The sequence below is a fragment of the Palaemon carinicauda genome, chromosome 22 (genome assembly GCF_036898095.1).
Source record: "Palaemon carinicauda isolate YSFRI2023 chromosome 22, ASM3689809v2, whole genome shotgun sequence".
In the NCBI taxonomy this organism is placed as follows: domain Eukaryota; kingdom Metazoa; phylum Arthropoda; class Malacostraca; order Decapoda; family Palaemonidae; genus Palaemon; species Palaemon carinicauda.
Genome location: NC_090746.1, coordinates 39,431,068 through 39,446,871, shown reverse-complemented (window position 1 = coordinate 39,446,871; position 15,804 = coordinate 39,431,068). Strand labels below are relative to the sequence as shown.

Sequence of the window (15,804 nt, the reverse complement as noted above, 5' to 3'; positions counted from 1 at the left end):
CATGCTATGAATATGGAATCAATTAAAGCAACACTTCAAACATTGATAGACCCAAACCGGAGAAACCGACATTTGCTGACAAAGTTAAGGAAAAAAATCTGTTGATAATTAAATCAACTAATACAACAACTAAAATTACTGAAAGAAAACCTGATGTTGAACAAGCACTTAAAGACATTCCTATACTTAACACGAGGTCAACTACGAATGCAAATGTTGTTGTGAACTTTGCAAACAATAGATCTGAGAAGAGGCAGCATACAAAATTCAGACATTGGTTGCTGACACTGAAATGAGAAAAATCGTAAGACTAAAACCAAAAATAATGATATGCAATGTATACAATGATGGAGAGGATTTAGTAAATGCTTGATTCAAAGAAATCTCTGCCTGAAACAAATCTAAAATATAGAAGAGAAGATAAGTGTAGTCCTGAAGAAAAATGCCTCGGGGGGGACCACCCACTATGTGCTGTAATGTGATCCTGAAGTTCGGACGGCTATTCATGACAATAGGGACAAAGTTTTGTTACGATAGGGTATCTATAACGTATGTGATAGGTACCATGTGATAACCTGTTACCACTGTCAGAGGTATGGACATCTTGAAAAAGATTGCAAGTCTAAGAATGATGATAAAGTCTGCGGGAAATGTTCAGGGAGACATTCCATCAGGGAGTGTAATTTGCAAGTGTCAAAGTGTATAAACTGCACAAAGTTAAACAAACCAAGTGACCACACAGTGAATTGTAGAGACTGCAAAGCTTATGACTTGTAATTGAAAAGACTAGCGGAAAATACTGATCAAGGTTACTAGGGATGTCATAAAATATGGCTACGTAAATATACAATCTGTAGGTAATAAGACTGTTCAAATTCGAGAATTGATAAACAAGAAATATTTGGATATGCTAGCATTATCTGAAACATGGCTAAATAACTTGGATCACTGAAATGACGCCCCCCCCCCACACACACACATGCCTTCTTTCACATACCGAGAGAAGGTGGGTCTGGTGGGGGTGTCGGACTTTATTCATAAAAGTTACTCAAATCTCAAAATGTTGAAAAGAATTAGTGTAACAAGCTTTGAATATATATAAATAAAATTTACGCCAAAAAACAGAAAAATATCCTTTGTAACAATCTACAAACCTCCTAGAACAAATACTAGTATCTTTTTTGAAGAATTCGGTGCTCTCATTGAGATGATTATCATGGAGAAAAACGAATTACTTGTCCGTGGAGACTTCAATTTTTGGATGGACGAAGCATCAAATCCTGACGCTTTGGCATTTAGTGAGTTACTAGAATCATATCGACTAGTGAATAATGTCAACTGTACAACTACTTTAACTGGGCATACGTTAGACTTAGTTCTAAGTGATGACATGAATAATATTGTATCTGATATAAAAGTTGAAGAGAAATGTACTATCTCCCCAGTACACAAACTTATTACATTTAGTCTACCTCTGCAGAAACATGCATTAGTAAAAAAAATAAACTTTAGACTAATCAAATTTTTCTCCTACTGTATTTATTGAAGAAGTTACAAAGAAAATAAATGATGCTATCAACATCCCTGTGATCATGATGACCAACGTCTGTTAGGAGCTAAGTGTGCTAACTGTCTTATGATGACTTACAATAAAGTGAGTAAAAGTGAATATGATACCATGTGCCCACCGATGGAAAAGACTATAACCGTAAAAGACCAATCTCCTTGGTTTGATGGAGAGACTTTGGTAAAAAAGAGAGAAAAAAGATGTAAAGAAAGTAAGTGGAATAGGTTAAAAACTGAAAGTACTTGGGTAGAATACAAAACTGCTGTGTGTCAATATAACTACCTACTAAGAAGGAAAAAAAGTGAATACCATAATGGGAAAAGTAAAAGAAAAGAAGCTACCTGATGTATACAGTGACCAGGAACTAGTAAATAATTTTCTAGTATTCTTGAAAAACAAAATTGAAAATATAACCAGGTCATTTGTAAATACAGTACAGTACTCAACATCAGATTAATGATACACCAGGCACACAAACAAAATTAATATGATTTAACAACATAACACAAGATGACACTAGAATTATCAAGAGAGCAAAGAAATCAAACTGCGCGATTGATCCTATGCCAATATCTGAAGTAATTGGTGAGAGAGACTTTTCTATTCTAGCCGAAATAATAATGAGAATAGCAAATGCAAGCATTGATGAATGTAAGTTTCCTAAATCTGAGAAAATGGCTATAGTCACACCAGTTCTGAAAAATGCACTGGACTACCAGGAATTAAGCTCATATAGACCTATTTCAAATCTATCCTTTGTCTCAAAAGTGCTTGAATATGTAATTCTTGAACAACTAGTCAGTCACTTAGAAGTAATAGAAGCTTTGCCTGACAACCAATCTGCTTACAGAAAACTATGCTCTATGGAGACAGCCATCTGCTTTGTTGTAAATGATATGCTAGAAATGATAGAGGAAAATAAATCTGGTATCTTATACTGCTCGATCTCAGTGCTGCTTTTGATACAGTTGTGCATGAACTGCTACAAAATGAACTAAGGTCCATCGGCGTTGAAGATCAAGCCTTCGAATACCTAAAAGACTACTTAGCTGGTAGAAATTATTGTGTACAAATTGGAAACTCTTATTCATCATATGAACCCTTAAACAGAGGGGTACCCCAGGGGAGTGTTCTTGGCCCAATCTTAGTCTGTATCTATACTGTACTATTGATCTATTGAAAATTCTACAAAGGCATGGCGTGAAGTTCAAACTATTTGCAGATGACTCACAATTTTACTTCTCCATAAATGATATACTGTACATGACACTACTGAAACTCTAAACCAAATCCTTGATAGTGTTAGTGAATGGATGACATTTATAAACAACTAATATTAAATGAGAACAAAACTGAATTCATGGTGGTGGGTAAGAGAAACAGCGTGAGAAACTTGGGTGATTTTCAAATGAACATAAATACAGTAATGACTTGGTGCCGATATCTAGTAAAGTTCGAGGTGTAGGTGTATTTCTTGACTGTAACCTGTCTCTAAATGCCCAAATAAATAATGTAATAAAAACTGCTGGTTATCATCTAAGAAATATTGCGTTTATAAAAAGTACTTGAACGAAAATTCTGTAAAGAAACTTGTGATAAACTGTGTTATTACTGTACTAGGATTGACTACTGCAACTCTATCTATTACAATTTACCAAAAGTGCATCTTAAGAAATTACAAAACATAATAAACAGAGGAGCAAGACTGATAAAAGGTGTGCCACCTAGAGAAAGGATCACCCCTAGACTAATCGATTTACACTAGCTGCCTATTAAAGCGAGAATTGAATTTAGAATATGTACAATAACCCACCAAGTTATCAGAACCGGTCGTCCAAAATACTTAAGAGAATTGCGACATGTTGCGCAGCCAACAAGTCGTGTCGACACAAGAATAGTTACAGATGGCTTCAAACTGTTGTAACCTAGATATATGTCTACTTTAGGCTCTAGTGCCTTTAAATATGCAGTCTGAGACTATATAATAAGCTCCCATGAAACATTCGAATGATTGAAGACATTAAGGCTTTCAAGAGAAAACTGAAGACTTTCTTATTTAAGAAATCATACAACAGTTACTATTTAGCAGTGAATGAACAATATGTGATCTGAAACGATAAATACTATGAACGAACAAGATAAAACAACCGCTGAGGACCTGTAGAGAGTGGTGTTCTCCTGCTGTATGGGACCAGAAAAGCAGCCATCAAAGTTAAGTAAGTAAAGTAACTTAATTATTATTATTATTACTTGCTAAGCTACAACCCTAGTTGGAAAAGCTAAATGCTATAAGCCCTAGGGCTCCAACGGGAAAAGTAGCCCAGTGAGGAAAGGAAATAAGAAAATTATAAGTGATTAACAGCTAAAGTAAAATATTTTAAGAACAGAAACATCATCCCAAAAAAATTTTCACATACAAACTGAAAACTTTAAAAAAATAAGAGGAAGAGAAATAAGATAGAATAGTGTGCCCTCAAGCAAGAGAACTCTATCCCAAGACAGTGAAAGATCATTGTACAGAGGCTATGGCACTATCCAAGACCAAAGAACAATGGTTTAATTTTGGAGTGTCCTCCTAGAAGAGCTGCTTACCATAGCTAAAGAGTCTCTTCTACCCTTACCAAGAATAAAGTAGCCACTGAACAATTATATTGCAGTAGTTAACCCCCTTAAGCGAGGAAGAATTGTTTGGTAGTCTCGGTGTTGTCAGGTGTATGAGGACAGAGAAGGATATGTAAAGAATAGGCCAGACTATTCAGTGTATGTTTAGGCAAAAGGAAAATGATCCATAATCAGAGAGAAGGATCGAATGTAGTACTGTCTGGCCAGTCAAAGGACCCAATAACACTAGCGGTAGTACCTCAATGGGTGGTTGGTGCCATGGCCAACCTACTACCTAAAATAGATGTCTGTTTGAGGCTCGAGGTGAGGATGGCAGGTTCATCCTTGCCAAGATTCCTGGACATGATGTATCGTGCTATGTTACCGGCATTTTTAGATTTATTTTAGAAGTAAGTCTTCTGAAAACCATTAAACTTTTTTGACTTCTTAGCTTTTATGGTTTTAATCGAGTATTCTTTTATTCTTTATATATAATAAATGATATCGGCATCAGTGACCTTAGATGTCATGATGCCAGAAAACTTTAAATCAATCAATCCTGCCCCCTGCATGTCCTGCCTGCTATAAAAAATGATGATATATCACAGGTGAGTGTGTGAGCAGTGTGGCCTGTTTACCATCCCACCAACCAGAACTGGTGGGGGTAACGTCTATGGTTGATTCAAAGATTCCTACGTTTCTGAGAATTCTTACCTGGATTAGTCACACTGCTGGTATCACACAATCAAACAGATTGCTCAGACTCCTAAAGTGTGCTATTGCATGTGAAATTTATGCAGCCTACTTCGTGGCTTGATCTTTGGTTAGGATCAGTGGGGAACCTGGTGCAAACCGAAAATTTTTCTAAGGACGGCACCAAGAAGGCAATGGAGTCATTCCTTCTGTACGGAAATCTGACTATCGTGTTCCTCGCCCACCAAGTAGTGAACTTGTGGGCCAACACCAGCTCGAGGCGCAGACTCGGTAGTCGAGAGGTTCCATCGGGAGGTCCTACACTGGGAGATTGCGAGATTCTGGAACTCCTCTTGGGAGGGCTCCTCTTTGTTCAAGGCAGACGATGTTGAGCGAGCTGCGGAGAGATGGAGGAACCAAGACTCTCCTCAATAGGGCCTTGACATCTCAGCCCTACAGACCACCAGCTCTCCCGCAGACCAAACAACCGAAGCCATCATCAAACAGGATTGCAGCTAATGACAACAGACAACAAGGGGTCTAAAAAGCCCTTTCCTGCCAAGAACAAGAAAGGCCCCGAGTCCTCCCGTAGAGGGAAACATCTTAGAGGAGGCAGCCAGGGCCACAAACGCTAGGATAGGCGATCTCTCCGCTTGTCTACCTGTGGGGGGATTCGTGCACCACTGCTGGAAGTAGTGGATGCAGCTTGGAGCCGAACCCAGGACAATCTCTGTGATTCGTTCAGGGTATCGCGTCCCGTATATCTCTTCCTCCGCTGATCAAGACTCCAGTGCAAAGGGATCCGCAGAAGGGTGTGCCTTTGGGCCGAAGTCCAGACCATGTTATAGAAGGGTGCTCTCCAAGAGGTCCTTGAAGAATTCCCCAGGATTCTTCAGTCGACTATTTCTTGTGAAAAAGGCATCTGGAGGCTGGAGACCAGTCATTTACCTTTTAGTTCTGAACAAGTTTGTCATCGTTCAGCATGGAGATGGCAGACACTGTCAGACAAGCAGTAAGACCTCCGGACTTTTCATGTGCACACTGGACCTAAAGGATGCATACTTCCAGATCCCAATCCATCCGTCTTCAAGGAAATATCTGATATTCAGTCTGGACAACAAGAAATACCAGTTCAAGGTGCTGTGCTTTGGTCTTTCCACAGCACCCCAAGTCTTCACGAGAGTGTTCGCCCTTGTGTCATTTTGGGTGCATGGATTCGGCATCCTTCTCCTTCGTTATCTGAACGACTGACTGATTCAAGCAGATTCGGTGGCAACCCTTCTTGAGCACCGAGACAAGCTTATGGGGCTTTGCCAAGATCTGGGGATCATGGTAAACCTCAAGAAATCATCCCTGCTTCTCTCTCAATGACTGGTATATCTAGGAATGATTATAGACACTAACCTGCACAAAGCCTTCCCATTAGACGACAGGGTAGTGAGGCTGAGGAAGGTTGTGAGACCTTTGCTCAGATGAGAAGAACTCTCAGTTCATTCTTGGCTTGTCTAGTTCCCAACAGCTGGCTCAAGATATGATCCCTCCAATGGCAGCTGAAGTCCATCTGGAATCTGGCCTTCGATTCCCCGGACATTCTGATCCCCATGGGACCAGAGGAATGGACGGACCTCGAATGGTGGGTAGCAGACAAGAATCTGCTAAAGGGCGTCTACCTTCTTGTCTCTCCCCCGGATTTGATGCTCTTCACAGACACATCAAAAGAAGGGTGAGGAGCCCACATGCTGCACCACACAACCTCAAGCCTTTGGTCAGAGTTTGAAAAGTACCAGCACATAAATCTCTTAGAGATGAAGGCTGCTTTCCTGGCCCTTCAATAGTTCCATTAGTTCCTGGTGGGCCATGCTGTGGTGTTGATGAGCGACAACACCCTGAAGGGTCTTCCCTACGAATCATTATGCCAGGCAACAGACCGCCACCTCATGTTGAAGATGGTGTCCCTACTTGCACTTTGTTTTCGGCCAAAAGAGTCAGCGAACTACATGGTCTCTCGTATGACATCACCCATTCAAGGGGATGGGGAGAGGTAAACTTTAGCTTCATCCCTGAGGATGTAGCTAAGACTCAAGATCCGGGGGTAGCTGGTCCTAGATGTGATTCTTTCCGGATAACGAGTCTCCATTCTGTACCCGATGACCCAGATCATCTGTTGCTATGTCCAGTAAGGAGTTTGAGGCACTACCTCAGAAGAACATCAGCAGCTCTCCCAGGGGTGCCATCACTTTTCATCAGCACAGTTAGGATCAAGAGGAGGAGCACACCATATATACATGGATTGGTAAGGTCATTGACCTTTCACTAAATCCAGATCCTCCTCCAGCACGTCGACCTAAAACACATGACGTCGGGCATTGCTATGTCTCTGGCCTTCAAACTTTACACTGTGGCGCAGGTTCTATGAGCGGGCGTGTGGAAGTGTCAAATGACCTTCACCGCCCACCACCTGTAAGACATAACTCACAGAAGACTCGATACGTTCTGTATCAGTCCTGTGGTGGCTGCACACCTGGTTTAATATCTCAAGGTCCTTGAGGGACAAGTAGCAGGAGGTTGAGGGTATTGGTTACCCAGTTTTAGTCCTAATGAATGAAAAGGAATAACTGGCTCTTTTCTTCTCTTCATCCTCCCCTCTCGGGGAAAATCAACATCCAGGGTCCTCTGCATAGCTGGCCTTAACCACTGCAGGTAAATCATTGTTTCCTTGTGTAACCTAGTAATGTGTCAATACTGTTGTGTCCCCATACCCTAGCGAGGTGGTATTGGGTATGTCTTGGTGACCTCTGACGATTCCTATGACTCCGAAGAACTCTTACCTTGACAGTCACATTGCTAGTACTGTATTTCAACACACTGCTTGTGTAGGCTACAGACCATGCATAGTAAGATTTAGTATGGTGTTAGGGTTTTCACACATAAAGGGGAATCCTCAGGTAAAGCCTAATGGGTGAGTCAACTCCTATAAATAGCGTAGGTTTGTATTCCAGTTATGGAATAATTGACAAATTTGGAAGTAATTTGTATTTTTCCTAATTATACAAACTTGCAGCTATTTATACAGATTTTACTGCCAACCCAGTCCTCTTTGAAGTCCTACCTCCAAGCAAAGTGAAGTTCAGTCACAGGTGTGTGAATGAGAAAGGGTAGCTACCACCCCCCACCCCCCCAACTAACTAGCAGTGTGGGTGGGTAACCCTCACTAAATTCTAATGGCTTGTCCTTCCAGCTTTGCTGAAAGTAATACCCCTATAAATAGCTACAGGATTGTATTGTTTGGAAAAATACAAATTACTTCCAAATTTGTCATATTAACAGTGTTATTACTATACCTGTATATTAATTGATTCTCCTCTTGCAGGTTTTGCAGGTGATTGATATAATTCCTACATACAATATTTGAATTTATAAGAAAATCTTGCAATGTTTTCTGTTTCAGGATCGAATGGAAGTAATTACAGTATTAGGGGCCGGGTTACTTGTTGGAACATCATTAACTGTAATTATACCCGAAGGTGTCAACACACTATTCAACACTAGTCCGAGCCCCAAAGGAGGTCTGTATGGTTACTAAATTATTAAATATTATTATGCAAATTTGCAAGCCTGTTTACAAGGATGCCAGATATAAATTATTTTTTGTTCCGACACTACATACACCTTAAGCTCTTTACGTTGGAGTATTATTTCAGCGATAGCTGAAACTAGCCGTTAAAGCTTTTGAGAGGTGTAACTACCCTCCGCTAGTTAGCGGAGGAGGCTAGCATTGGTAGACTAGGACCCATCTTACACCAACACTAGTAAACAACCGTCACTTTTATTTTGTCTCAGTGGAGTACAGACGTCTTACTCCTCCTCCGTTAAAACCAAATAAAAAGATTTCCTAAATTACTGGGCCAAGAAGCTAAAAATTTCCTTTTGATCCTTTTCTCTTTCAGGTGTGACTGTCCATGGAGATCGTAATCATGCAGGTTTATCCTGGCAATAAAGGGCACCGTTTTGGCACCTTCATGTCGACAGAGGAGACGGATCCTCACAGTCTCTGCCCATGCCCTGCTCCAGTTCATCAGAGCATAGCTTTTCGGAGCTGCATGATGATGGTGGGAGGCGATTACTTGCAATTCCTACCCCTTTCATCATTTCTGGAGGAAAGAACATGCTGTCAGTCCTCTCTCCTCGCGGGAGTTAGGTAACAGACAGACGCGAAGAGCGAGAATCCACGAATACTTGCTGCCTAAGGGTGGGATAACTCCTAACGCTACCAACTCGCTGCCCATTGTCTATCCACGGTCGATTAACACACTAAGTACTGCCTAATATTGTTTTACTTGGTTTCTATCACAGTATAAGTATTGTGTAATTGAATAATAATATTTGTTCCGTAACTGGAATACAAACCACGCTATTTAATAGGGGTATTACTTTCTGTGTATCTGAAATGACGAGCCATTCATTTCTAATGAGGGTTAACTACTCACACCGCTAGTTAGCGGGGGGGTAGGGAGGGTAGCTTGCTACCGCTCCCCCTCACACACACCTGTGATTGAGCTCACTTTGCTTTCGGCTCGGATGGTAAACGAACGTTGCTGTTCTTCATCCTCGCCGACAATTGCCAGCCATTAATGCTTTTTGTTTTCTCTTTTTTCTTAGACTGTGTGTGTGAAGTTGACTTCTGCGACCATGGGCACCTGCCCTGGACTCTCCGACCGCCTTTGTGGAACATTTATGTCGGCGGTCGAGACTGATCCTCACGCCCTTTGTCCTTCTTGCAGAAGTCAACGATGTGAGTGTCAACAAGTGTAGTGAGTGTAGGGAGTGGTCTTCCTCCTAGTGGGAGAGGTTTTCGCGACGGCGGAAGAAGTCCAAGCGGGATATTTCTCCTTCAAAGGTTAGTTCGAAGGGAGGAAAACCCAAGGCCTCTTCTTCCGTCACCCAAACCTCCTCCGAAGCTCCTACTCGGTCGATCTCTTTCGAGAGACCGTCGAGTAGTAGCGTAGACCAATCTATTTCTGACCAACCCTGGGTCTTGAGAGATGAGGTTGCTTCCCCTAGCGAAGCCGCCCCACCTCTCCCCCCGGGGGAGGCCTTGTCACTAACCTTCGTGTTTCAGATTTGGTCCTCCTTGGGGCTCACGGGTTCTCCCTCGTCGTCGCCTTCAGGTAGATCCTCTGACACTTATCGACGTTGTTGTGTCAGAGGTGTCTCATGAGGTGTTTCCCCTGTTCCCGACCATCCTCTGAGGGGGAAACTAAGTTCAATGTCTGTTTCTCCTGCAAGTGTTTCTCTCCCTCGGGGGAGTTCACTCACAGAGACTCCTCTTCGGAGGACTGCTGACGGTCAGCTTGCTGATCCAATGGTCCACAGAGGGCGCATCCGTTGGAAGGCTCACCTTACTCTTCGCCTTAGAGGCCTTCCTTCACCTGCGGTGAGGAGACGCCTCTTTGGTTCAACATCCTCAATGCAGTCCCCCGCAGAGGAGCCTCTAGACCTTCAATCATCCATCACTGCACTTGCAACCAGTCTTGTGACTTAAGTCCTGGACCTCTCTGCAGATCGTTCGCGATCTCCTTCGGTGGATGGTCATCATTTTAAAGGGCACGTCGACCATCCATTCAACAGACCTGCCGACCTTTCATCGCCGTTCCTGTATGAGCCTAATAAAGTTCCTCCAAAGTGCGCTATTGCGCGACACCACTCGCCCTGCGCATCACACGCGTACGAGCCCTGACCAGCGCTCACCAGCAGGTCGTCAATCACCAATGCTTCGGCGCACCACCCATCCTGCTCGCCCTCACAAAGGGTAGCAGCCTCACGCGCTTGTGCGCGAACATGCATTCTGGCAGGTTCTGACTCTAATGAGGGTTCTCAACGGGTTTTCCGACCCAGAGATCCCCCCTCGAGAGAGAGCAAAGACACGGTCCTAGACCGCGTCCTTGGTACTCAAAAACCCTCTAAGACCAGTGCAGCCCTGACCTGGTCTCAAGGGGTGAAGAGTACCAGTAACAAGATCGCCCAGCAGCTCTCCAAGATATCCTCCTCCAACCGTTCCAGTACCAAAAACATGCTCCTCCCACTTCCTCGCGTACAGCAGAGGAGGTACTTCGAGATCTTGGAGGAGCCCAGTTCAGCTCTTCCTCTTCACCACTCGCTGGAAGAGCTAACCAGGGAGTCCCTCTTGAGAGACTCTCCAACCGACAGGTCTTGTCCTCGGCAGCCAAGATCCTTAACCAGGAGAAGGTCATGAAGTATGCTATGCAAGCTAGTTCGTGGCTTGATATCTGGTTAGGGACCTTAGGTATCCTGATACGATCCGAGGATTTCTCCAAGGAACGTACCAGGAAAGCTATGGAAACCTTCTTTCCCTCAGGTACTCACACGATCGAGTTTCTTACCCACCAAGTCTTGAACTTGTGGGCAAATACCATCTTGAAACGTCGAGATGCAGTAGCTGGTAGGTTCCACCAGAAGGTCCCTAGCACTGAGATCAATAGGCTCAGACATTCCTACATAGAGGGGTCTCATCTGTTTGAGCCTAAAGATGTGGAACATGCTGCTGAGAGGTGGAGGAAGTCTCATCAGGACTCCCTCCTCCATAGGGCTTTAACATCTAAGCCTTATAAACTTCCAGCACCACAGCAGTCCCATCCAACCAAGACCACAACCATGACAAAAACTGCAGCGAAGACAACGGTGTCTAAGCCCTTTCTTGTCAAAGAAAGGAAAGGCAAAAAGTCCTCCAGGGGAGGGAAAAATCCTAGAGGGAGCAGCCGAGGCCGCAAACGCTAGGATAGGCAGTCCCCCTGCATTTCCACCTGTGGGGGTATGCCTACAAAGTTGCGCAAACATGTGGAAGCAACTCTGGGCCAATTCCTGGACAATCTCCGTGATCAGTCTAGGATATCGTGTCCCGTTCATAACATGTCTACCTCCCCTGACGACGAATCCAGTGTCATTGAACTCCCTTGCCATGGGATCGGCAAGGGGGCAAGCCCTTCGGGCAGAAGTCCAGATCATGTAGAAGAAGGGCGCTCTCCAAGAGGTCCTCGACGGATCCCCAGGCTTCTTCAGTCAACTCTTTCTTGTAAAGAAGGCGTCTAGAGGCTGGAGACCAGTCATCGACCTCTTAGCTCTGAGCAAGTTTCTCAAACAAACTCCATTCAGCATGGAGACGGCAGACACGGTCAGATTAGTAGTAAGACCGCAAGACTTCATGTGCACAGTGGACTTAAAGGACGTGTACTTCCAGATCCCAGTCCATCCGTCTTCAAGGAAGTACTTAAGATTCAGCCTAGACAACAGAATATACCAGTTCAAGGTGCTGTGCTTCGGTCTTTCCACAGCACCACAAGTCTTCACCATAGTGTTTACCCTAGTGTCATCTTGGGCACACAGGATTGGCATCCTTCTCCTCCATTATCTGGACGACTGGCTAATCCTAGCAGACTCGGTGTCAACCCTTATTCAACACTGAGACAAACTTCTGAGACTTTGCCAAGATCTGGGGATCATGGTAAATCTTGAGAAGTCCTCTCTGCTTCCCACTCAAAGACTAGTATACTTAGGCATGATTGTAGACACCATTCTCCACAAAGCCTTCCCATCAGAGGACAGGATAGCAAGGCTGAGGAAGGTCGCAAGATCTTTTCTCAGACGAGAAGAACTTCCAGCCCAATCTTGGCTACGTCTCCTCGGTCACCTTTCATCGCTGGCTCGTCTAGTTCCCAATGGTTGCCTCAGGATGAGATCCCTCCAGTGGCGACTCAACTTCCGGTGGAATCAAGCACACGACTCCCCTGACATCCAGATCCCCATGGGACCTGCGGAACTGACAGACCTCTAGTGGTGGGTGACAGAGAATCTACGAAAGGGAGTGGACCTTCTCGTTCTCTCCCCGGATTTGATGCTGTTTTCAGACGCTTTAAAAAAGGGTGGTAGGCCCACGTGCTGTACCACACAACCTCAGGCTTCTGGTCAGAGTCAGAAAAGTACCTCCACATAAATCTCCTGGAGATGAAGGCCGTATTTCTGGCCCTTCAACAGTTCCAACAGTTCCTGGCAAGTCACTCTGTGGTGGAGATGAGCAACAACACCACAGTAGTGGCCTACATCAACAAACAAGGAGGTACTTTTTCGCAGCAACTATCCCATGTAGCAGTAGAGATACTGAGATGGGCCGAAATCCACTTAATACCACTATCGGCACGCTTCATTCCTGGCAAAAGGAATGTGCTCACCGACAACCTGAGCAGAGCATCTCAGATAGTGAGTACCGAGTGGTCTTTGGATTATCTAGTAGCCAACAAAGTCCTGCCTTTGTGGGGTTCTCCGAGTGTGGATCTCTTCGCAACGGCCCTGAACTTCAGGCTCCCGCTGTACTGTTCGCCAGTCCTAGACCCCATGGCTCTCTGGTAAGATGCTTTCCAACAACGGTGGGACAACATCGACGTTTACGCCTTTTGCCCGTTCTGTCTGATGAGGAGGGTACTCAACAAGACCAGAACATCGCTCAATCTTTCAATGAAACTCATAGCTCCGCTATGGCATCATGTAGAATGGTTCCCGTACCTTCTGCAATTCCTAACGGAGTCTCCAAGAGAACTCCCTCCACGACACAATCTAGTCAAACAACCACATGCGAACATCTTCCACAAAGCCATAGCTTTGCTACGACTTCACGCCTGGAGACTATCCAGCATCTCCTCTCTGAGAGAATATTTTCGCAACAAGTTGCGATTAGGATGTCTGGACATCTGCGAAAATCGTCAGCAGCAGTCTACCAGGCAAAGTGGAAAGTCGTCTGTGGTTGGTGTCGTGGAAGAGTTATCTCTCCACTCGATGCCACTATTCCAGCAATAGCGGAGTTCCTCATGTATTTGCGTGAAGAAATGTGCCTATCAGTCTCGGCAGTGAAAGGCTATCGCTCAGCCTTAAGCATTGCCTTCAGACTGAAAGGAATGGACATTTCTTCATCGCTAGAAATTTCTCTACTCATACGTAGTTATGAACTTACCTGCCCCCAGTCAGTAGTGAGACCTCCCCCATGGAACGTGGTTCGAGTTCTCAGTCTCCCCATGAACCAATTACGCCAGAAAAAAGATCCCCTCCTGACTTGGAAGACGGTGTTCCTGCTAGCTTTGGCTTCGGCCAAGCGAGTCAGCGAACTTCATGGTCTCTTATACGACATTGCCCATTCAAGGGGATGGGGAGAAGTAACGTTCAGCTTCGTCCCTGAGTTTATTGCTAAGACTCAGAACCCGGGAGTAGCGGATCTTCGATTCGACTCCTTCTGGATTTCTAGTCTCCGTACTGTAACAGATGACTCAGACCATCTCTTACTATGCCCAGTAAGGAGTTTGATACTGTACCTCAAGAGAACAGCCGCAGCCCGTCCTCGTGTGCCTGCACTATTCGCCAGCACAGGAAGGACCAAGAACACCATCTCAGCATGGATTGGCAGGGTCATTGACCTGGCACTGAATCCAAACCCTCCTCCGTCACGTCGCCCCAGAACACATGATGTCAGGGGCATAGCTATGTCCCTGGCCTTCAAAAGAAACTACTCAGTGATGCAGGTTCTTCAAGCTGGGGTGCAGAAACGTCAAAACACGTTCACATCCCACTACCTGCAAGACGTGACCTGCAGGAGACTCGATACGTTTTCTATCGGTTCTGTGGTGTCTGCACAACAGCTGGTTTAAAACCTCAAGCTCCTTATTGGACAAGTAGCAGAAGGTTGAGGGCATTGTTACCCGGTTTTAGTCTGCATGAATGAAAAGGTTTGACTGGGTCTTATTCTTTTCTTCATTCTCCCCTCTCTTGGGGAAAGCAGCATCCTGGGTTCTCTGCATAGCTGACCCCAAACCACTGCAGGTAAACCATGCTCCCTTGTGTACCTAGTATTAAGATTAATACTGTTGCGTCCCCATACTGTGACGAGGTGGTATTGGGAAAGTCCTAGTGCACAGTTTTCCATCTAAAGAACTTCGGAATAACTTTCTAGGACAAGTCACATTTCTACATACCTTCACACACAGCTCGCGTAGGCCGCGAACCTTGCGTAGCAAGGTTTTAGCGAGGTGCAGGGACTCCTTATTCCTTGAGTGCTAACACACTCGGATAAGGAGGCCCTGGTAAAGCCAAAAAGCCAGATTGGCTGGGATGTCCACCCTTCCTAATGGGTGAGTCACCCCCTATTAAATAGCGTGGTTTGTATTCCAGTTACGGAACAAATGACAAATTCGTAGATAATTTGTATTTTTCCTAACTATACAAACCTTAGCTATTTAACCAAACTTGCCCACCAGCCCTATCCCCCTTGAAGTCCTACCTCTAAGCAAAGTGGGCTCAAGCACAGGTGTGTGAGGGGGAGCTTTAGCAAGCTATCCTCCCTACCCCCGCAAACTAGTGGTGTGTGTAGTTAACCCTCGTTAAAAATTAATGGCTTGTCATTTCAGCTACGCCGAAAGTAATACCCCTATTAAATTGCTAAGGTTTGTATAGTTAGGAAAAATACAAATTATCTACGAATTTGTCATTTTGGTATGTTTACAGTACGTGCACACTATGTACTGGGCCCGGTAAGTCTTGAGTAGTGTAAAGTACAGTACATAACACTACAGTAGTCATCGGGACACTTACAACAACAAAACACTGTTGTTCCTGTCTAATATAACACTCGCTGATACTGTAGTACTGTATATATTACTATAATATATGTACAATACAGTCAAGCTGTACTGTAAGTTTGTTCCAGAACTGGAATACAAACGTACGCTATTTATAGGGGTATTACTTTCGGCGAAATTGAAAGACGAGCCATTAGACTTTTAGCATGGATTAACCACCATACCGCTAGTTGGTGGTGGTGTGACCACTTCACTTTTACTTTTGGCTCCAACTTACCAGCCTTTTGACTTTTTAATCTCTTTCTTTTT

The 15,804-nt window shown here is 44.2% G+C and overlaps 1 protein-coding gene across 2 annotated transcripts in view; it reads left to right on the top strand.

The window, feature by feature from the left end:
• Zip102B (Zinc/iron regulated transporter-related protein 102B) overlaps nt 1-15,804 on the top strand; it is a 327,210-nt gene that overhangs the window by 81,931 nt on the left and 229,475 nt on the right. For both annotated transcript variants that reach the window (XM_068346152.1, XM_068346151.1), the window contains exon 2: nt 8,310-8,427. In XM_068346152.1, the coding sequence (XP_068202253.1) occupies nt 8,310-8,427 (118 nt within the window). The remainder of the gene's footprint in view (nt 1-8,309; nt 8,428-15,804) is intronic.